This window comes from Ctenocephalides felis, unplaced genomic scaffold (genome assembly GCF_003426905.1).
Source record: "Ctenocephalides felis isolate EL2017-DRISC unplaced genomic scaffold, ASM342690v1 CF-g0.4_SCAFFOLD_00845, whole genome shotgun sequence".
Classification (NCBI taxonomy): domain Eukaryota; kingdom Metazoa; phylum Arthropoda; class Insecta; order Siphonaptera; family Pulicidae; genus Ctenocephalides; species Ctenocephalides felis.
In genome coordinates, this window is record NW_020536999.1 from 12,168,154 (window position 1) to 12,192,340 (window position 24,187).

The 24,187-nt window shown below is 28.6% G+C and overlaps 2 protein-coding genes across 3 annotated transcripts in view; one reads left to right on the forward strand and one right to left on the reverse strand.

The window, feature by feature from the left end:
* Nucleotides 1-4,971: 4,971 nt before the first annotated feature.
* Nucleotides 4,972-24,187, reverse strand: part of LOC113375350 (serine/threonine-protein kinase tricorner) — a 55,341-nt gene continuing 36,125 nt past the window's right edge. For both annotated transcript variants that reach the window (XM_026615297.1, XM_026615289.1), the window contains exons 2-10: nt 16,048-16,186; nt 13,133-13,280; nt 12,861-13,052; nt 11,627-11,773; nt 11,395-11,548; nt 7,589-7,824; nt 6,509-6,609; nt 5,702-5,865; nt 4,972-5,501 (exon numbers count right to left, since the gene is read on the reverse strand). In XM_026615297.1, coding sequence (XP_026471082.1) covers nt 5,386-5,501; nt 5,702-5,865; nt 6,509-6,609; nt 7,589-7,824; nt 11,395-11,548; nt 11,627-11,773; nt 12,861-13,052; nt 13,133-13,280; nt 16,048-16,172 — 1,383 coding nt within the window. In that variant the 5' untranslated portion in view covers nt 16,173-16,186 and the 3' untranslated portion in view covers nt 4,972-5,385. The remainder of the gene's footprint in view (nt 5,502-5,701; nt 5,866-6,508; nt 6,610-7,588; nt 7,825-11,394; nt 11,549-11,626; nt 11,774-12,860; nt 13,053-13,132; nt 13,281-16,047; nt 16,187-24,187) is intronic.
* On the forward strand, nt 9,593-10,186 carry LOC113364120 (tumor protein D54-like). The gene has a single exon (XM_026606591.1). It carries the CDS (start codon nt 9,593-9,595, stop codon nt 10,184-10,186), a length of 594 nt encoding a protein of 197 aa, XP_026462376.1.

Consider the following 24,187-nt stretch of genomic DNA (forward strand, 5'->3'; position numbering starts at 1 on the left):
CGTTTCGAGACTAGGTTTGTCTCATCATCAGTGTATTACAATCTAAAATCTAAAATATGAATGTAGCACACTTACAACGATTTGCAATTTTTTTTAAACAAACCGTTACCTATCAAAAAATATAATTTGGCGACATCTATTTTTCAACTGGGCCCTATTCCTTCTCATTCCTATTTGATATTTCATGAGTCACCAAGTTGACCTTGTACAGAGGTTTCAGTCGCCTACAAGTTAGAATTGTTTACACATAGTGCTATTTTAGATTTCATATTTTAGGTTTTAAATTATAATACTGATGATGAGATAATCCTAGTCCCGAAACGTTTGTAAAATTAATATTATTTAAAAAAAAGTATTAAAAGGAGTGCTGTTTGTTCGTATTTCTAAATTAATATCTAATAGATGTGTGTGTGTGTGTGTGAGTGTATGTGTGCGAAGCACCAGAAATATATAAAAATTGATAAATATATTTATGATGTAAATTATCAGAAATTTGGAATTATGTAGGGAATTTCTACTGTATCCTAATGCAACACAGTCAGACATTGAAAACCACAGACAAATATCACTGGACTTTATTAAAAAAGATTCTTTTTCACCACAAAAAGGCCATTTTTTACTTATTATAAAAAAAGCAATAAAATTATTTTTTTTCAGGAGATAAATATTTTGTCCAGAGTTATAAGTCCACAGTACAAATGTTATTAGTATGTATATAGAGAATATTATCACATTGCCGCATTTAAAAAAAAAAAAAAATTATCAAATCAAAATAGTTTAAACCAAAAACAGTCAAAGCATTTAATTTATTTAACAATGAACATTTCTCAAGACAAGTAAGATTTTTCGCAAAAAATCTTACTAACCACTTAGTATCTTAAAATTACTTCGAAGTGCCAAAATATATACTTTAATTTTTATTGTGTGAAAACATGGACATTTTTTTTAATTTATGAATTTATGCGTGTGTGATTCGATGAATTATGTTAATTTGTATTATTTAAAGTCGTCTAATAAATTCTATATTCATTATAAAAGTTCGAATATTACACCACGTTGTAAACACAGTTACAATGTGGTAAAATAATCTGTTTGTTGACTGTGCCTAATTTTTTTTAAATTCATTTCCAATTTTTTACCAGAGCCTGAACACGTTCTAAATCATAGGAAATTTAATAATAATTATGTCAATTTTTAAAAATAAATTTATATCTTGAAACTATCTTTCCTGAGCTTCGACTATTTCAATCATCACACAATTGAGCATATAATTTTTATCATTTTGTAATGCAAATTTTCAGGCCCTTGCGCAAAAGGTACTATTTTACACATCAGTAGAAAAAAATATCACCATAAAATTATTACTAGCAAAAAAAAAAATTCTTCAAATATTTAAAATTAAAAAAATAACTTAGTAGTTTAGTATTTAGGGCATTTTTTTACATTTTTCAAAACGACTTGAAATTTTTATTCCGGATATTATCAATTATTTACAACACTATTAAAACATTTACTAAAATCCAGTAAAATCTGTTATATACACTTGGATATTGAAATTTTGAATAATTCGCAGTTATTTAAGAATTTTCCTAATTTGCAATATGTGAAAATTTAGGACATTTTTTTACTATTTTTAAAACCAGCTAAAATTTTCATATTGGACAGTTAATATGTGCACATTAATAAAAATTAGATAAAATTTACTAAAATCTAGTAAAAACTGTTTAATACAGTTGGATATTAAAATTTTGAAAAATTCGTAGTTGAAATGCGAACTTTAGTATTTCGATTTGTAATACATATATGGATTTAGAACATTTTTTTACTTTTTTTCAAATACCTTCAAATTTTTATACCGGACATTAAATTTTGTTTACATTAGTAAAAACTGTTTAATACAGTTGGATATTGAAATTTTGAAAAGTTCGTTGTTGAAATGCGGACTATAGTATTTCCATAACTTGCAATATATGATTTTTGAATACTTTTCTTCAAAAAAACATTTCATTTTCATTTGGTACATATCAATTTGTTTACATCAGTAAAAACTAGATAAAATTTACTGAAATCCAGTAAAAACTGTTGAATACAGTTGGATAATAAAATTTTGAAAAATTCGTAGTTGAATTGTGGACTTTAATATTTTCATTTGCAATATATGGATTTAGAACATTTTTTCACTTTATTTCAAATAGATTTAAATTTTTATACCGGACATTAAATTTTGTTTACATCAGTAAAAACTAGATAAAATTTACTAAAATCTAATGAAAACTGGTATATACACCTAGTAAAACCTATTATAAGAAAATAAATAAATGAAAAATATGAATATTGGTGATACCTTCGAGCGCATTACTAATGTGTAAAATATACCTTTTAAAATCATCCGCCTACACACTAATAAATATTTATAATGTTAATAAATTTTGTAATAAATCACAAAAAATTATTATTAATTTATTTATTTTAGTGTGCAGACGTTCCCACCACGAAACACTTTTAAAACGAATTTAAATCACTATGAAATATATTTTGTTGCAATTTAATATTGTCATGTTAACATTATTTACCAAACGTTATTTCATTGAAACTTTGTTGTTGTTTTTGTTGAACAAACCAAAATTTCACAAAAACAACGTTAAAAATTCATTGTATATAAATTTTATATCTAATGCTTCTAATAATTTTCGTGAATCGCTCCAGTAGAATATTATATTGGAAACTGTGATACCAATAATAATTTGATAAAGGAGTTAGTAATAGATTTATATAGCTTTCATGTAATAAAATTTATAATAAACAAAAGTTATTTTGAATTGAGACTTAGGGGCCAGTTATAGGATTATCTTCGCTATGTATTTGCTGTGCAATCAGACGTTCTACACATAAAACGTAACCTCCAAAACGCACAAGCATCAAATAACAATTTTATCATAAGTGCAACTTTCTGATGTGCATTGATAACACATGTGAAGTTAGGTTTTATGTGTAAGTTGACCATACGAACTACAAAATAGCTTTTTAACAGTTCATACGAATGTAGACCCGTAACATTTCTATTTAATCGCAGAATTGGCCTCTTAATTATTTTAATGAAGATACACAAATTAGAAATCGTTGTTTTAGGTATTTTTATTTTTTCCATATCTAAATGACTAAATTATTTTTTTCCTTTGAATTATCAAGATACCCTTAATGAGAGCAACTAATTGATTTTATTTAAAACTATCCTTCTTATATTTGATCTTAAAGTGAAATTTTTATATACTTAAAGATTCCATTATTATATCTATTTTATTACGAGAAAGCTCTATAATTTTATTATTTCAAATAATAAAATGCAAACAAATTTGTACCACAGCTCTTTATTTAATCCTAAACAAATTTTCGTAAAATAATTGTAGTAAAAATAAGAATTTGTTTTTTTATATATCATTGTTTCTTAATATGCATTGAAAACACTTCAACATTGTTTATTTAGAATTACACAATTCCCGAAATAACATTTCAATAATTTCATTTCATATCCTAAAAGTAGATCTATACTCCAAAAATTAATGATAAAATAATTAATTAAAAAATAATTAATGCCTTGCGATAAATTTTACTATGCAGGCAACTTGAGGACAAACAAAATTTGTAAAATGAGAAAAATTTTAGTCGAAATTAAGGACTAATTTTCGACTGGAACCAGAATTTTGACGAAAATTTTACTTCTAGATCATGAATTCCAAGTAGTTTTACAAAAACTGAATGTCAACGTTTTTCACACAGAAAAATAATACAAAGTGGTGTAATATCCAAAACTTTGAAATTGCCATCGACCATACTTATAAAAAAATCTTATAAAAAAATATATATCTTATAAAAAAAAAATTAAAAAAAAGAAAAAGATAAAGCAAAAATTAAAAATAAAAAAAAATAAAAATAAAAAAAAATAAAAAAATAAGAATAAAACAAAAACAAAAAAATAAAAAAAAAGAAATAAAAAAAATAAAAATGAAAACAAAAAATAAACATAAGGAAAACAAAAAGAAAAAAAAAGAAATAAAAACGAAAAAAATTAAAAAAAAAAAATAATAATAATGAAAAAATAAATAAAAGAATGATTTTTTTACCTATCATCGATATAAAAAAAAATTGCTCTTCTAAGTTAGTTAAACAAATTTATACAAAGTAAAAAAACTTGGACCATCTTGGACTTAAAAAAAATATAAAAACAAGAAAAGCAATCAAAAATTAAATCATTTGGAAACAACAAAAATTGCTCCGAATTGAATCCATCTTGATTATCAAAAGATTATGATTTCAAACTTTGGACCAAGTAGGGCTGAATTTGCAGCTTTTTTATTTTTACTTTATACGCTATTATTGTTCTGTGTGAAAAAAATCTGTTCTAATGGGGCAATTCTGCTGTAACAGAGCTCATAAAATTACTTTGTCATGACAACGCTCTCTTATTCTTGTTCTTGGTATTGAAAATTATGAGAATGTCTTTCTATTTGCCGCACGATCAGGCGTATTTCACATATCAAGCAAGGAAGAATGTTATGATAACATAATCTTCGATGATTCGAAGTTGTCATAACATTTTCCATTGCTTGTTTATATGTAAAATACGCCTGATCGCACAGCAAATAGATTGACATTTTCACAGTTTCACTTACAAGTAACAAGCATAAGATAGCGTTCCCATGACAATACTCTGTTATCGAATAATTGCCCCATAAGTTACCCTGCATAGAAAATCCATAAACCTAATTTGTCTGTGCAACTATTAAATAACGAGCAAAATATTCTACCATTTATGGTTTAAAGTGCCATTTAACATGTTTCACATACCCATTCGTAACCAATTTCAAGAAACTTATTCAAAAAAATATTCTATTAATTACTAAAATCCTATATAACAAATCACCGACCACAAAGACACAAAAAATTAATAACAAATACAATAAATATATTTCTAAAAAATACAAATCAGATGATGAAACTGTACAATATTTTTTACTCTCAATTTGTATTACTTTCCTTACTTTAATAGATGTAAAACCGTTGTCTCAGACAAAAAATAATATACGTTTAGCATTTATTTACTATTGTTGGACTTAAGCCTAATATCTGACATCAGGTGATAGAAGAAAGGCAGTTTGATTGAAATTCGTTATGTGGTGCTGTTGGTTCGCATAATTTGAATAAAAATAAAAAATAAAAAAATAATCAGTTACTTACATCTTATATGATTACTTATGTGGCTTCAAAAAAATTTGCTATCGAACCCAAAATCAAATATGTAAAATATATCCTTTTCCACTGTTTTCAACCAACGATTTTCTTCATTCACAGATCGAAGTAGTCATTGTTCTGAGCGAACAGTTCGTGCTATTTCTTCGTGGGCGTGCCCCTTTGTGTCAGACCCTCGAATCGCTTAAAGGTATAATTTATGAAGACCCAATCCTTGTAAATCACTTCACCGTCTTGAGGCATTGGTGCTGATGCTGGATGAAAAAAAAAATTAAGTATATAGTAATAATATATTGGTGTGCAATTGTTCCTGAAGTTTTGCAAGAAGCACTAGTTCTTGCTAATAGTTTGTTGAAAATAGTCAGGAGCACTTCTGGTCAGTAGCAAAATTGTTTTAGATCACAAAATTAAAGACCAAAAAATACAATTAGCAAGTATTTTATATATAACTCACGAATTTCTAGTTTGACATCAGGGAAGTCATCGAAATTGGAGGTATCATCTATGGATCTAACTTCAACTGGAATTGCAGCAGGTCTTTCTCGTGTGTGCTCCCAATCGACTCCAGCAAAGAAAGAGGAACATTTCAATTCGTCTAGGCCTCTGTTAGAACCCAATCTGGGGGAAAAGAATTATTCAAAAGAATTAGAAGTTGATACATATTTTAGATTAAAATTATAAATAGATATTCATATATTATTTCATAAACAAATATGAACTTAAAATTCATATATTTATATAATAAAGACAAAACCTCTATGTGGACTTTGTTGTTTAACAAAATATCTGTATAAAATTGAATTGTTTTGGTAATATTGATTATCATATTTAATATGTAATATGAACAATTATATTTGACACCAAAAAAAACATTCAAAGCAAAATATGAATCTAGGTGTAAGTGACAATAACCGGTTTGATAATAAGAATCAAGATCTAAAAACTTATAAAATAATGATTAAATCTTCATAATTTGTCAAAATTGATATCTCTCAATTAAACCACTTTTTACAAGCTTGTAATATTTTAGGGTGTACATTAAATCCACACATACATTTTTCAATGTTGATTTCAAACAATTAAGATTTTCTGGTAATAAGAAACTTCTTTTGGTTATGAGATAAAGAAGTTAAAATGTGTACCTATTATTATTTACTTTTTCTCAACATTTTCATATAATTATTTAAATTAATATTGCTTATTATTTTTATAAAAAAAATGACTATGAGTGTTATAAAAACTAAAAGAATTTATAATTCACCGTCTATCAGCTTCGCAGCAAAATTTAACAATTGTTTCCCTGGCTTCTTCAGATATTGGTACTTCAGGAGGGAATATTAGAGTTTCTCTCCAATTCATGACCTAGAAAGAAAAAAAATAATTTATTAATTTAACTTTACCATAAAAAATATTATATGTTGTTTCAACGACACAGCACTTAAATACTTTTTGAAATTTTTGAACTAATAATACTCAATGGTAAAAATGAATTACCTATATATTAGCAGCACTCGCTTTATATATTAGGGTGGTCTAGATAAGTTCCTAACTCAAAAAGCAATGGAATCTTTGTTTAAGAAATTTTGATAAGCTATTTAGGAACCACGTGTTTGATTCGTTCAGGGCCGTGTTGTCAAATCGTTTGTTTATGACCCTGTCGTTATGCAATTGCAAAAACAACCCCTCAGCGAATCATCTTTTAATTACGTTCTCTTCAAAATGTTAAATTTTTGCGTCGAAAAAATCTATATTATGATTTAAATTATTTATATGCTCAGTTAACATGGTCTTGAAATGTTTGGTATTTTTTGAGTTATTTTTATATAGATAAAGGCGTTTACTCAGGTTCTGACTTGTTTATCTGTTATAAAAAAGATCACAATTAAAGCAATTAATCGGATATACTACGTTGCTGTTCTTAACTGCTTCAAGAAGAAATGTGGCATTTCTATCTTAGATTCCGAATAGTAAATACATAGTTTTGACATCTTATTAAAAGTTATTATTATGAGAAAAAACTCATATAAGCCATGGTGACATACTTAAATAATTTAGTTAAGAATGTATCAAAAAACTTAGTATCAAAAATATTTATTTTGCCAAAATTCCTGGACAAGCGCTACTTTCATGTCACACATATATGACTGTCTTAGCTCCATATTAAAACTTCTTCGTGGCCTCCTATCAAATCGTGTTTGTCAGACATATATATCTGACATGTCCCACACATAAAGTCTTAGCGTCAAACACATATGACTAACAAAGGAATTAACGTGTTAAACTCTATGTTACTTCCAATATTTGTCTTTGCCTAACTCTGTCCCTTATATTTTCCTCTAACCTTTCTATATGTTTCCTGTGGGTTTTCACTGCAGAACGGCGGGTATCCGATTAACATTTCGTACATGATGACACCCAACGACCACCAGTCGCACGCCCTTCCGTATCCTGTTTGCAAGAACACTTCCGGGGCGATGTAGTCAGGTGTGCCAACTGTACTGTAGGCGAGTGCCCTCCGGTTCTTCTTCCAGCTCTCTGCTCGCCTCTTTGAATCCAGGGGGCTCGATGAAGGCGCCACTGGAATAAAAAATTGTAATAGAAATAACTTTAATGGAAATAAATATTACAGTTGTGCCCCGACATACGAGTGTTCCTAGATACGAGCTGCCAAAGCACGAATCGAGCTTTGAGTAAGAGCTTTCTAGCAAAATGTTAATGGCAAAATGAAAATATTAATACTTTCATCAGTTGTAACAATGATTTTCCAATCAGAAATATTTTGGCTGTTTTATGGCAGTAGTGGGCGTCCATTAATCACAAGAGGTTTTTTAGGAGAGAAAGGTTTGACAAAAAATCACGAAATATTACGTGGAGGGGTATAATAAGATATTACGAGTATTTATTTTTTAACAGATTATTTAAAAAAATCAAAAATTTGCAAAAAACAATAAAAAATTTTACAGTTTTATCACGTAACCAAAAATACACGTGATATTTGGTAGGGCGGAGATCCAATAATCCTTAAAAACTCGCTCAAGTGTTTATTGGACGCCCCCTAAATTATTTTATAGCAATTTTAATTATATGTTAATATAAATTGTGTAAATTCAACTATACGCTTTTTTTGCTTTTTGTACATTTACATAATATTATTAACTTTCCGTAGGGTAAGTAATCGTAATCATCCAAAAACTGAAATTGAACTTTTTTGCATTTCTTCACGTTTTGAAGGTTTCTGAACATTTCGGCACATCTTAGAGAAAAATGGATGTGTGTGTATGTATGTGTATGTGTATGTATGTATATATGGACACAATTTTTTGTCCACGTCTTTGGGCATACGGATCAACCGATTTGAATGGTTCAAAAAACATTCGATTCCTATTGATAGGGAGATGTGCTGATTAGTTTTTGGCAAAGGCAGGTCCAGCCGTTTGGGAGATACGGAGAAAAAAGTGCAGAGTTTGAGAAAACGGAACATCCGATTTGAATGATTTAAAAAACATTTAATTTGTAATGATTGGGAGAAGAGGTGATTAGTTTTTAGCAAAGGTAACTCCAGCCGTTTATGAGATACAGAGTTAAGTGTGCAAAAAATTGCAGTTTTTAAGAGAACTAAGCATTCGATTTGAATGATTCAAAAAACTTTCTGCTTGTGTTGACAAAAAATTGCTTTTGAGCTAAGATTTTTTTTTCAATTTCCAAAAATCATTGTTTTCGAACATCCAAAATAATTCAGATTTTAATTTTAATTCTGGCTAAAGTTCTAAAGCTCACTTATATACTTGAAATAAATAATTTTAACTTTACAATTCAGTTTATATAATTCTTATAAATATTATACAATGTCCGTTATTTTAAATCCGATTGATGAAAGTTTTGTTTATTTACTTTTGCGCAAACATATATAAGTTACAGTATTTATAATAATCTATTTGAAAACATTTAATATTCCTCGAACATTAAGGTACGGGAAGTTCCAGCTATTTGCCTGAAGGCACGATGCCATACACCACGAGTTTATTTTCATAACCAAGGACACAAAAAAGCGCCAAGTCTCTTGAATTAAAGCGTAAAATTATTGAAAAATATGAGGATGGTTAGAATTACATATCTAATAATTAATAAATAGTGAATTTATTTTTAATATTTACAAAACTTAACAATAAGGTAATCACAGTCCTGTAACAAATTCCAATATTTTCTAGATTGACTAAATCTTGAAACAAAATACTTGACAAGTAAAATATGTGAATTTTGTATGTTACATAATAATTTTATAATTTTCCTGATTATTATTTATTACGTGGGCTCAATTTTCGGAGCAATTTTTTTGTGATATGAAATGGCCGAAGGTGCATCATGTAGTACAAAAATGCAACATTCAGGTAGAGGACCAGAGACACAAATGGGTTCAGTTTTTAGGACTTCAAGTGAACTTGAAGGACTAAGCCCAGAAGAAGCCGAATTGAAAAGGGCTGAATGGACCCAAGAACTTGCAATACTGGAAGACGAAATCGGTACTCTACGATCTGTTTTAGCATGTAAACTTCAAAGAAGTGGAGAACTCAAGGCTAATTTAGGTATATCAGTTTGGAAAGAACTTACTGAAGAAGTCAATCAGAGTCTACGTACAGTAAAAGACAGTCAAGTCTTCGGCAATATTGAAAATTGTATAGGACAAATAAGTAAAGCTGTGACTAGTGCGTCTATTTACCAGAAAACAGAATCGGTGCTGAAATCTACTGCTGAAAAAACTACATCTTTGTTAGGAGGAATAACTGACGGTTTGACTTTCAAACTTGGTCAGATGAGGAACTGTAAATCTTTCAAATCGCTAGAAGAAAAAATGGGCTTAGCCTATGAAAATGTCAAGACAAAAGTTTCGTCAGCTTGTTCTACAACTCCGATTATTCCTGAAAACTCAAATAGCATTTAATACGAAGTAACTCTTGATGTTTCATTCCATTTTTAAATTTTAATTATTAAATGTGCCTGCTATTATTATAGCTTTATTGAAGAGGTATTTTATAAATTAGTATTTTCGTTAAATATAAATTATAAAGAGAAATTATTGTTTTTTCAATGTTTTTATATGTGGAAAATTGCTTCGAGATAATAAATTAAATAGTGGTGTATGGCATCATGCCTTAAGGCAAATTGCTGGAACTTGCCGTACCGTGATGAATAATTTAAGAAATATAAAATGTTTTCAAATAGATTATTATAAATACTGTAACTTATATATGTTTACAGAAAAGTAAATAAACAAAACTTAATCAATCGAATAAAAAATGAAGAACATTGTATAATATTTATAAGAATTATATAAACTGAAGTGCAACGTTAAAATAATTTATTAGATGTACATAATTGAGCTTTAGAACTTCAGATAAAAAAAATAAGCTCGGTATCTCCAAAACGGCTGGACCTGCCTTTGCCAAAAATTAAACACCACTTCTCCCAATCATTACAAATTGAATGTTTTTTGGATCATTCAAATCGGATGCTCCGTTCTCTCAAAAACTCGATTTATATTTTCTGCACACTTTGCTCCGTATCTCCGAAACGGCTGGACCTGCCTTTACCAAAAGCTAATTACCATTTCTCCCTATCAATAGGTATCGAATGTTTTTTGAACCATTCAAATCGGTTCATCCATACGCCCGAAATCGTCGACGAAAAATTTGTCTCCACACACACACACACATCCATTTTTTCTGAGGTATGCCAAAATGTTCAGAAAACTCTGAAACGTGAAGATATGCAAAAAAATCATTTTTGATTTTTGGCCCATTACTATAACTAACCCTACGGAAGTTGATATATGAATTAACCCTTTCCACTCGGATGCCGGAAAATTCATATAAATCCCAGAATTTGCCAGTGGAAAGAGTTAAACTCGTATATGGGATATCACTACACATATATTTGGATTTGTTTTGAAATTTCTCTATTAAAATTGCCACCTTCGCTCAAATAAGAATTCTTCAATAAAACCTACAATTGCAAATTTTATTGCAAAAGTTCAATAGAATATTGAAAAATTTAATATTGTTTATGTAGTTTATGTAGTAAATCCAACGATAGGGATTCAACTGGGTGTAAATGTATGAATATATTTTAATTATCTTTTATAATATTTACAGAAATCTGAAGGTTTCGCTTGACTAAGGTCTCTGTAGAAATCTGTCCTATGTGATTTTTTCAATCCTGTACATAAACCAAAATCTGATAATTTCAAATGCCCTCTGGCATCTAACAGTAAATTATCTGGCTTGATATCACGATGTATGAAACCCTGAAAACAAAAAAAAAATTAAAAAATACATCAAATACCACTTGTATTATAAAATATTTTTCTTAAATCATAGTTTACCAATTTGTGTATCGAATCAATGGCTAATGCTGTTTCGGCTATATAAAATTGTGTACATTCTTCTGATAGAGTGTCCTTTTTCATCAATAGCGTCATCATATCACCACCGGGGAGAAATTCCATTATTAAATATAAATTTATGGGATCCTGAAAAATAATAAAATAATCAAATGTTTAGAATAACAAAAACAATAAACTAATTTGCTTCTGAGATTGATATTTTTCCTCTGTCTATGAGCATTATAAAAAATAAAGCCAAAAATATTATCCTCAAATGACAGTTATAAATAGTGTTTTATAGTTTTTATCAAGTGTTTTATATTAGTTAATTTTATTTAGTATTGAATATTTTGTTTTGTTCTCTTTATTTAGTGTTTATGAACTCTAAAATACTATATATTTTTTATTGGTCTTTAGCATATAAGGTACACACTATAAAATGTGAATCTATTGCATTGGCGGTACAACTAGTGTAACCGCTTAAAAAAGGTGATTTTTGGAAATTTATATTAAAAAAAGCTTTATCAATAATTTCAAAATTTTAAGAATATATTTACACATGTTTTAAGAATACATAGTAAAATCTTTAAAGAAAAAAATTAAACATTTTTTAAGTTATCGTCGACATCCAACGGCGCGAAAAAAAGGCCCTTCACTGCTGCAGCGATTCCGGCCTTCTACGTGGATGAAATAAAAAAAAAAAAAAAACTCGTTAAACTAGATAATATTGTCTGTAAAATGACCTACGATAAATAAAAAAATCAAAAATTTGCAAAATGGCGGCGTTTTAAAAAAAAGTTGAAGTTTACCCAAAATTTTGGTCGTTTTTGGACTGCCAAAATTCGATTTTTGATCCGATCAGAAAATCGATATTTCATTTTACGGAGAACTATATATAGAACATGTAAAAAAATTGATAGTGTTCGGATCATTTGTTTTTGAGTGGTCACTGCAGCAAATTTGGAAAATGCTGTTTCGAGAAAAACGCGTTTAAAGATAAAATAATCGTTATACTATATACTATATATACACTCTTTAAATGGCTGTGACTCAAAAACTATTCAAGATATCGATTTAAAATTTTGGTATGTTATTTTTAAAGGTGTAACCTTTTGAAATATGGAAAAATTGAAAATTCGATTTTTTGAAAATTTCACACTAGTTGTGCCCCTTAATGGTATCGTAGATTGATAACATACTAAATTTATTAGTAGTTTATTTTTTAAGTTTTTACCTGAAAACTATAATACATTTTAACGACCCATTGATGGTCTGCTTCTACTAACATATCCCTTTCTGCTCGGACATGGGCAACCTGCTCCTTTTCGAGCATATCGGCTTTTCTTAAGATTTTCATGGCGTAGACATGTCCAGTGTCCTTTTTCTGAACAAGGCGCACTTCGCCGAATGCACCTCTGCCTATAACCTGAGGAAATAAAAATTGTAAAATTATCGAATAAAACTAATATAGGTATTAAATAAATTTATGAAAAATTATAATTTTACTTTGAGTGGTTCAAAATCTTCGACGCCTAGCCTTGAACGTTTTAGCCTTAAGAATTCGGTTTCCTTCTGTGCATGTTGCTGCCTTTTCTCCTGTTTCTGGGACTCGGATAATCCTTCATCTTTCAAAGATTCTTCTAATTTTGCCAACCTGAAACAAGATAATTGATAATTAATAAAACAAAACATATATGCAGAATAAATAATATGATATAATACATTTTTTGTACATATTTTTTATTCTAAAAAATATAAGGAGTCAATAACGTGATCTATTTTTAAGGATTTTTGGAAGTTTTAGAAAAGTTTAATTAAAAAATAAATACACAAGATATCTTACTCTCCCACGTGATTATTGGATGGCCCTTAAGTATATTCGATATTGAAGCATATATGTATCAAAAAACAGTAGTTATCATTTAATCAATAATTATCTAACAATAATTTTTCAAACTCAAGATATTTCAAGCACCTCTTACAATTAGAATAATATGTATAATATTGATAATAACAAAAAATAGCAGAACTGAAATTGCACTTATATTTTACTTTGTATAATGAATATAAAACAATAATATTGTTACTTTTTACTAGCCTCATATTAATAAAACTAGGATTCTGGAATTTTAAACCTGAATTTAAGCAATATTCGAACAATTGTCAAGTAGCCTTTAAAAAATAAAAAATTGATAAGAGTTGATATAGTTGAATGCTGATATATGTAAATTTAGATTTTTTTCGACGTCGAAGAAAATTCTTCAAATGTTTATTTGCAGCCAAATAGTATAAATAATAATCAATAAATAATTAAATATTTATTATGTACGATGTGTATCATTATTCAGCACGTTTAACAAATTCAAAAAAATATTTTACAAGTTTTTAAAAAAATGCAAAATTAGTACAAGATATATCATCATATCTACTTAATTATCTATTAATTTTTACTTCCACTATTGGCTGCAAATTCCCATGAAAAGTTGCATCAGGCATTAACATTAGACCATCAAGAATATCGGCTTGTAGATATCAATTTGAAGAGCATATTAAATATTAATTTAGCGCATATTTAGATAAGATATATATATATATATATATATATACATATCACTTTATTGATTTATCATTTATCGACTCGATCACTGAAAGATTGACGTCATTGTATATCGAATGATTCCACAATATTTGCCAAAATACTTTGAGTTTGCAAGTACTTTTGAAAATATTAAATCAATATTAATTTATGATATTTCAACAACTAATAATAGCAAATAAATTAGTATAAAAACATATTAGTAGTATTTCTCAAGTAAGAAATGTGTAAATCATGTTCAAATTAAGAAATCATTTCCAATAAAAAAAACAACTCTCCCCATATCTTACCTTTACGACGAATGTAATTACAAACATTGAGAAGGTCACAAAATAAACTTTTTAAACAAATTTTTGAGACAATTAATTATGTCCTAAATTGACTTATCCGCCAAGACAAAAAAATAAAGAACTCTTTTATCTAAATACAATACTGAAAGAGTGGAGCTAGAAAATCATCCAAATCAACTTGCTAAATGTCAGGTTTCTTCAAACATCTCAAGAAAATCAATCAAATCAAAAAGCAAATCAACTAGATTTATCAAGTGAATGTGTAATATAGATTTTTTTGTATCTTCAATTTTCAAATTTAAAATGACTGCCACTCAGTAGCTTTTTAAAATTTTATCGCCACATATTAGTAACCAAGATACTGAATACCTTTCCAGGCAAATTGTAATTACACGAAATAAATTTGTAAATTATAAATTATATGTAATCTTCTATGTGAATAAAAATGAATGTATGTCTGTCTGTCTGTGTAATTGCAATGCATTCATAAACTATACGTCCAATCGTCGTAAAAATTTGGGTGAATCCCCGAAAAAAATATTAGGTGAATCCCCGAACAGATTTTTGGATATTTTGATTGAAGCCAAGTGGTAGAAGTTGGCCGCCCGAAGATTTTTTTATTTTTTCAGTCACATGTTCTTATGATGCGTTAATAAAAAACACATATTTTTAACCCTAAATTTTTAACTTCCTACCACAAACCTCTATTTTGTAAGAATTATTATAGTAATTACATCTTTTTTAATTAATTGGTAATTGGTAGATTAGCAGACTGAAAGACAAGGTAAACAGATAAATAGTTAAACAGGAAGATAAATACAGGCGTAGACAGATGAACAGGTAGACTGGTAAATTGGTAGATAAATAAACGGGTGGACAGATAAATTGGAAGATATGTGAAATCGTGAACAAATTGGTTGACAGGTAAATTAATGAACAGTTAAATTGTTGAATAGGTAAATTAGTAGACAGCTAAATTGGTAGACTGATAAACAGTTTAATAGGTATATTGGTGGACAGGTATGGTTGCAGGTAAATTAGTGAACTGGTAAATTGGTTGACTGAAAAACAGGTTGACAGGTGAAATGGTAGACAAGTAGAGAGGTGGATAGATAGTCATATAGACTGGAAGACAAGAAAACTGGTAGACTAGATATAAAAAAATGCATTTTTTTTTTCAAATTTAATTTATTTGAAAGTAAAACACGGCAAAGCGTGAACGCGTACAGCTACTTATATATAAAAAAAATATTACCTATTAGGATAGAGGTTGAAGTTTGACAAACGAACACTTAGTTAACGTTACTTTAACAAGTTAATCGCCACTATATCAGGACAGAAAAAAATCGAAAAAAAAATCAGGTTTTGTGCCAAGCTTTCGAAACATACTGCAAATATGTCGAATGCATCAGACAATTGTGATTGACGTGACATTCTACCAAATTGCGTATTTCAGATACATCTGACTGACAAGTCGATCGACGTTAATTTAAATTCGCCTTTAATTCAAATGAAAATATTTCTCATAATCTCACCTTTGTTGCCTCTCCCCATACTGTGCTATCAGATTGGAGTAGTAATTCTCTAGGGTAACCTTAGCCTTGGTGGCCTTGTCCAAAGTGTGACCGCTGAAACAGACCGAACCCTCGGCAGCGGCCATTTCTAGCGGTCCGCCTGAAAAAAAAAAATAAAAAAAATTAGAAGAAAAATTAAATTTCGATACAAAGTTAAATCTCTGACACAAAGTTAAATCTCCGACATATTTATTTCAAGACTAACAAGTTGCAATGCAGTACCTAATAATAAATCATGATCTGGTTTATAATATGGCCCAGTGTGCCATCTTTATATATAATAAAGCATAATATGGGCGTTTGTCCACGAGTTATGATGGCAGATTTAGAAATCTATTTTTGTTCTTCGTATAATATCTCATTCTCTTCGCATAATATCGCATGTAAAAGCACTGGCTTAATGTAGTGATTGTTCTCATATCATAAATAATATAACATAAAACAAATGTATTCTTAGTGGTTAAATATTAAATTAGAAATATGTACAAAAAGCACTTTTTTGCACTAATTTATTAAATAATATTAATTTCACAAACGTTTCGAGACTAGGTTTATCTTATCATCGGTGTATTATAATATAAAATTTAAAATATGTTTATTTAAAATAGCAAATTTTCTTAGTAAAAAACAACAAGCTGTAAGAGTTAACACATAATGCTATTTTAAATATTTATATTTTAAATTTTAAATTATAATTACTGATGATGAGACAAACCTAGTCTAAACGTTTGTAAAATAATATTATTTAATAAATCAATGCAAAAAGAGTGTTGTTTGTACATATTTCTGAATTAATATAATATATATATATATATATATATATATATATTCATAAATATTATGCATATAAGATAAAAGCAAACACAATCGAGTTCATTGTTCGATTGCCGTGAGTAATTTCATTTACTTTGATAAGGGATTTTGTTTTTTTTTTCATTTGGCCTGATAAATATAACCACATACATAATATTTTCAATTGCACTTTTTAAAAGATTTTAAAATAAATACTATAAAAATCGTTCATCGCCATGATAATATCAGAAAAAATCACACGATCCATGGTAACTTTATTAGATAATTTTGTTAAAAATGTATCAAAGAAAATAAAAATGCAAAATTCCTGGAAAACACAATTTTTTATATGACTATTTAATTTAACTTTCCTTTGTTTATTTTTTGTATTAACCCTTTCCACTCAGATGCCGGCGACAAAATTCATATTAATTTCGCAATTCGCGAATGAAAAGAGTTAATATGTTGTTGGGCATAACTAAATAATATTTACATTTATTTTGGAAACAAATTTCAATTTTCAGATCGAATTTACGATTAAAATGACTTATTAACCAGAATAATCTAGATGTGTCGCATACAAATATTTTGTAAATGAAACAATGTTGTGTTTTATAAGAATAAACAGAAAATCAAGTAAAACATTCCTACAGTGTGGCATTCAGAAATTATTAAATATTTAGAATAAATATTGATTGAACGATGGTTAAATATTTTCAATAAAAATTTCAGTTTTAGGTCATATTGGTAAAAAAAAAAATATCTGCAGATTTTTGTGGAGCTTTTCTAGAGCCCATGTCTTTAGTCTAATCAATTAAGGACATAATAAATATAATAATGCAAAAATGAAATTGAAATTATATATTTATGTTTACTTAGTAGAATTAATTGATTCGACAAATAAGTAGGAAAAAATATTAACTTGGGATTCATTCATTCCTGTACTTTTGCATTAATGTATATGCTAGCTTAAAATTGTACAGTAAAAACTACTATATTTTTGTAAAAGACTTTTGAAGTATAATTCTATACAATCTTGTTACAATTTCATTCAATAGAAAATTCACTATTTCACTTTCATATATTCTTTATAGTACAGTCATTATAGTAAGTTCACCTCAGAATTCGAGATACCCAGCTGTAAGTCTGTAAATACTTGTATTTTGCACCCTAAAAGTTGTCTCAAAACCTACATATGTTGCGTACACCCTACCATATGCAGGTTTTGGGACAACTTTTAGGGTGCAAAATAGTAATATTTATAGACTTACAGCTGGGTATCTCGAATTCCGAGATTCTTACCTAATTTAAGCTTAAATGACAGGACTATTACCTAGAAAAGGAGTGTCTATCAATATATATAGATAATGAAAACTCATGCCTCAACTTTTAAATTTGTCACATCATAAACTTCGGATATATTATTATTACCTATGACAGGAGTGTCCTTTGTTAAAAAATGACTCATGTCGCAATAATAAATCATTGTCCAATATCATTCGCTGTAATAATACATTAGTTACACGTTACGTCATGTATGAATTAAAATCGCACAGACTTAATTAACGTAGGCCTGTCTTGAATATGATTATTTAATCATTGTAATACAAGAGAGGCTGATTTTTGATATTGTGCCAATAGGTCATGTAATGAAAAAATATATACGATATAGTAGTCAGAATTTATACTAGTGATGTAGATTTTTTTTTCCGTTGAGTTCTGGGATACACCTTATATATACACAGTTAGTACTGGTGAGTCAGTTATCCGTTTCAACATATAAAACATATCGTCGAGAACGAAAGAATAACACTAGGAACTATACTGTGACCTGTTTTGACCTAATGGCCCAGATGTGAAAAGACAGGAATTTAATGGTACACATTGCATTCCATACAAGTATACATATGAACAAGAAAATAATGTAATAAAAAATGTTAAAAATGTACTTAAAAAAAAAAGATTTTAATTCTCTTTAATTTTTTATTATGTTTGATTATATTCACTTGTACCTTAATGTGGTACCACATTTTGTGTTAGTACAAGTTATTCAATTCTAAGGCACAAATACGATATTTTGTCTAAGATTTCATCAACCTACGCAGATTTTTATTAACAATTGTGCATTTGACATTTGATATTAGTAAATCTTGGAGAATGCTAAAAGATTCCATGTAGAAATCATCAAGGACGCACTCGTATGTGTATGAACCACATATCGGGTTGCGTTTCCGAGATAACTATTAAATAAATCGTATTGGACAAATGGACTTCTTGCAAACAATGGAGGTCATACAAATTCTCTTTGCTTTTATCGATAAAAATATATCGAATATCGTTATTTGTGTAAGATAATTGTATTTGCGTTGGAGAAGTTCAGTTCCATTCATTCTACTGATTAGAGGCTGCTCCTAAAAGTCCCAACGAAGTTAAAGGTCGACTATTTAATATGAATGATTTTTTTATTTCAATTTATTTTTTATTTATATTTCTGGTATGTGTGTAAAATATGGCGCATGTGCTTTTTCTGTTTGATAGTCCACGCTTCAATCGGCATGTGGTTTTAAAACCAGATCTAAATTTATAAATGCCTATGTGCATATATTTTGTCTATATTTAAACTATATAGATTTTGTGTTACTCAATAAGTGCATCGCGGTCTGTTCTATTTCAAAATTAATCACTTATTTTTAAATAAACATACTTAAATAAATAATTTTTTATGTTGGACTCGAGGAATTGTTAAATAGTTATAATATACACATAACATTGTCTTAAATACTTTAATTTTCTATAACAAAATATTATAATAATAATAATAAAAAACATATCAAGAACAGATAAGTTAATGGCTACTTTGTATGATGACAAATAAATTTATATAAACCAGTATGGCATCGTGCCTTAAGGCAAACTGCTGGAACTTCCTGAACCGTAATGAAATATTCGAAATTTTTTAAATGTTTTTTGAATCATTTGAATCGGGTCGAATCTCTCAAAAATTGCCATTTTTTACACTTTTATCCTGGGTCTGCCTTTGCGAAAATCTAATAATTGTAATAGTATAATTGTAAAAGTAATAGTATTGTAGATTCATCAATTGTCCTGAAAATTGTTGGATTATCTGAAAATTTTACAAGTTGTCTTAAAACATTGTAAATTGTCTGAAAATGTGGTTGCAAAATATAGATTGTTTAAAAACGTTTTTTTGGAAATGTGGAAAGGTGGAAATAATGCATAATGTATGAAAATGTTGTGAATTTTCTAAAAATGTTGCATACAGTGTGAAAATGTTGTAAACACTTTGAAAATATTGTAAGCTGTCTGAAAATGTTGTATACAGTATGAAAATTTTGCAAATTATACTGAAAATTTTGTAAATAGTGTCAAAATGTTGCTAGCTTTCTGAAAATTTTGTAAATAGTGTGAAAATGTTGTAAGTTATATGAAAATGTTGTAAACAGTGTGAAAATGTTGTAAGTTATATGAAAATGTTGTAAACAGTGTGAAAATGTTGTAAGTTATATGAAAATGTTGTAAACAGTGTGAAAAAGTTGTAAGTTATATGAAAATGTTGCAAATTATACTGAAAATTATACTGTAAATAGTGTGAAAATGTTGTAAGTTGTCTGTAAATGTTATAATCAGTGTGAAAATGTTGTAATTTGTCTGAAAATGTTGTAAACAGTGTAAAAACATTGTGAGTCGTCTGAAAATGTTGAATATTTTTTTAAAATGTTGTAGGCAGAGTGAAAAAGATATTTATTGTCTGAAAATGTGGTAAAACTGTGAAAATATTGTAAGTTATCTGAGATTTCTGTGAAAATCTGTAAACAATAAGAAAATGATGTAAACACTGTGAAAATGCTTAAATCACTGAGAAATTTGTCTGGAAATCTAAACAGAACAACTTCTCATCATTACGAATTGAATGCTTTTTGAATCATTCAAATCGGTTGAGCGGTGCTCTCGAAAACGTCGATGAAAAGTAGTATTCACACTCACACATGCTCAGAAACGTTTGAAACGTAAAAATATGCAAACATTTTCAATTTCAATAATTTACTCTACGGGAACTTAATAAGGCATTGTAAAAATAAAGGATATTTCTTTGGAAAAACAAATATATAGATGTAGAAGTTACTAGAAATATATCTAAAGAACTACAAATATGCATAAATATTTAAGGATATGTGTAGATATAATTATTAGTTAGAAATAATTATATTAGACTGTACGTGGATTGATTTGACTTTGGAAACCAAGAAATATAATTAAAATATATCTGTTATCCCAATGAATACGTGGTTGAGTCAATTTTTGCAAAGCTTGATTTCAAAGTTCTATTACTCGTGTAATATCGCGTATTTGAAATTAATGGTTTAAATTTTATATAAAGTACTTCATTTACTTTTGTTCCTAACTAATAGTTTTTCAATTTAATAACTATTTTTAAAGTAATAGTTAATACCGCGATTTAAAACATTTTTGTCGAAATTCCACTTAACCACTTATTCACTCGGATAACAGATACATTTTAATTATATTTATTAGCTTCCAAAGTTACATCAAACCACGTACTCTTTCCACGATATATTCTCTTTCCAAATAAATTCAAATATAATAATATTGAAGTTGTTACACATATATGATTGTATAAATATGTGAGTGTTTGCATAATAAACACTTTTTTTGAATTTTAAATAGCGCGGGCGACGACGTTACCGTTAAACCTGTATTTGCTTTGTTTCTTGCACTAAGTACATTGTATATATTTACATCTATATGTCGGTTAATGCAATAGTTTTCTTTTTATTTATTTTTGGCCGTAATAAAATGATAACAGAGAAAAAAATAGAACAACTGCTTCAGCGATTTCGTAATTTAGTTCCAAAAAAGGTAAAGGAATTCACAAAAGCTTAGCACGAGAATTTAAATCAGAACTAGGTATCATAATAACTAAGAAATTGTATTGAAAAATCAATATGAAAAAAGAGCAAGTTTTGATTGAAATAAAATTGTACGATTATACAAAGCACATTGTAGACAACTAAATTCAGAACGAATGTAAATGTATATAACTTTAAACTTCATTCTAAATACAGATCTGTAGCGGGTTGCCAACACGCATAGCGGCTTGTCAACACGCATCACATGTCTCTGGACAGATTGGCCCATATAGTGACAGCACTGAGAAAAACAAAAGGAAATTCAAGTGTCAGATCGGACACGGTTTTTGTTTCTCCCTAGTCCAAAATTAAAATTCTTGAATCTTTTTTTTTATTGTAAATAAGTAAATACCAACTATATTATAAATGATAAATATGATAACACTTAGTGTCGTTACTATTTTATTATAAATAAAATATATTACATATGGACCACACCTCCATATTTTGGTGACCCCGAGAGTGAACTAGTAACACACATACAAGAAGGTAAGAAGATCAAGACATATTTTGAAGTAGCACAAAAAAAAATAAATTGAAGTCTCAAGAATTACTAAGAAAAGAATTTTTAAAAATATAAATAATTATTATAAATGGCTCACAACCGCCATACTAGAAGAACATTCTAATCCTACAACTGAGACCCCGACCACGCACTTCAAGATCAACAATAACACGTGCTCAATAAATCACTTATTATCATGGTAAATAAGTCGATAATAAGCACCATGGCAACAGACAGGGAGCAAACAATTTGGCAACCGCCACATACACTCAACCGCTAACTCACCAGCGAAGGGCCACATACACTCAACCGCTAACTCACCAGCGAAGGGCCACATACAATCAACCGCTAACTCACCAGCGAAGGGCCACATACAACCAACCGCTAACTCACCAGCGAAGGGCCACATACAATCAACCGCTAACTCACCAGCGAAGGGCCACATACAATCAACCGCTAACTCACCAGCGAAGTGTCAAATATACTCAGCCGCTAACTCACCAGCGAAGGGCCACATCTACTCAACCGCTAACTCACCAGCGAAGGGCCACGTAAGCAATCAACAAACTCAACAAGCCAACACGGCAATTTATCACACAATCTCAACCAAAAGAAATTTACAAGGAAGTTCAAGAATGGCAGTCAGAGATGCGAAACAATCTTTTTCATTAGGGCGGAGTGATGTAGCGGGTTGCCAACACGCATAGCGGCTTGTCAACACGCATCACATGTCTCTGGACAGATTGGCCCATATAGTGACAGCACTGAGAAAAACAAAAGGAAATTCAAGTGTCAGATCGTACACGGTTTTTGTTTCTCCCTATTAGTTTTTGCCAAAATGTATAATTCTTGAAACCTTTCTTTTCTATTATAAATAAGAAAATACCAATAACGTTTTATTAATGATCAGTATGACAACACATAGTGTCGTGGATATTAATCATATATAAAATAAACGAAATATAAATAATATTTTATGAAATTTATTATTGTCTATCATTTTGGTATTTAATTTGGACCAAGCCTCCATATATATATCAATCATTTTTCACTTCCAAATGGAACTTTTTGTGCAAAATCCTTTTTTTTCGGAAACGTTGCAACAAAATCGTATCTCTTAAATCCATCATTTTAACAGTAAGATATGCCAAAATGATCAATGATCTTGAAACTTAAAAATATTTGGAATTTATAGAGAAACAAGAGATATTTCTTGGTCACAACTTTTAATATTACAATTAACTCAAATATAGTATAACTTATTATCATGTTTAGATTTTTTCCTACAACTGTATCTTTTTCTTATTCCATTATATTTTATGGTACAATTTTAGTTCGGCTGTACTTTATTTACAAGCTTTTACACAACCCACATTTTATGACACATTTCAGATGTACAAAACTCGAAAAGATAAGAATGAAAAAAAAAGTAGTTTTACCCATATATGCTAATGTACACAATGGAAAAAGTGTGTTACGACAAGTTCAAACAGTCAACAGGTGCTTGTTCCTTCTAAATAGGAAAACTAGGCAGAGGGCACACGACAGTAATGTAATGGAGAATTTCCATAAAAATATTTCGAAATGAAAATATAATGTAAATATGAACTAGTTGTGTATGGCATTGTACTTCGAAGCAAATTGCTGGTACTTCCTGAACCAAAAATTATAATTTTTAAAAAATCTTTAAACTTTTTTAAAAACTTTGAAAATATTGAGATTGTGCAGAATTTTGAAATTCTTGAAAAAAATTTTGACCTTTTTGAAAAAAACTTAACTACTTACTACTGAGGCAAAAGTAATTTTTACCTCAGTTACCGATAGAAATAATTTACATAATAATATTTTAAATAAA

Coding starts and splice junctions, on each gene's coding strand:
- LOC113364120 (XM_026606591.1), top strand. CDS start 9,593: ATGGCCGAAGGTGCATCATGTAGTACAAAAATGCAACATTCAGGTAGA.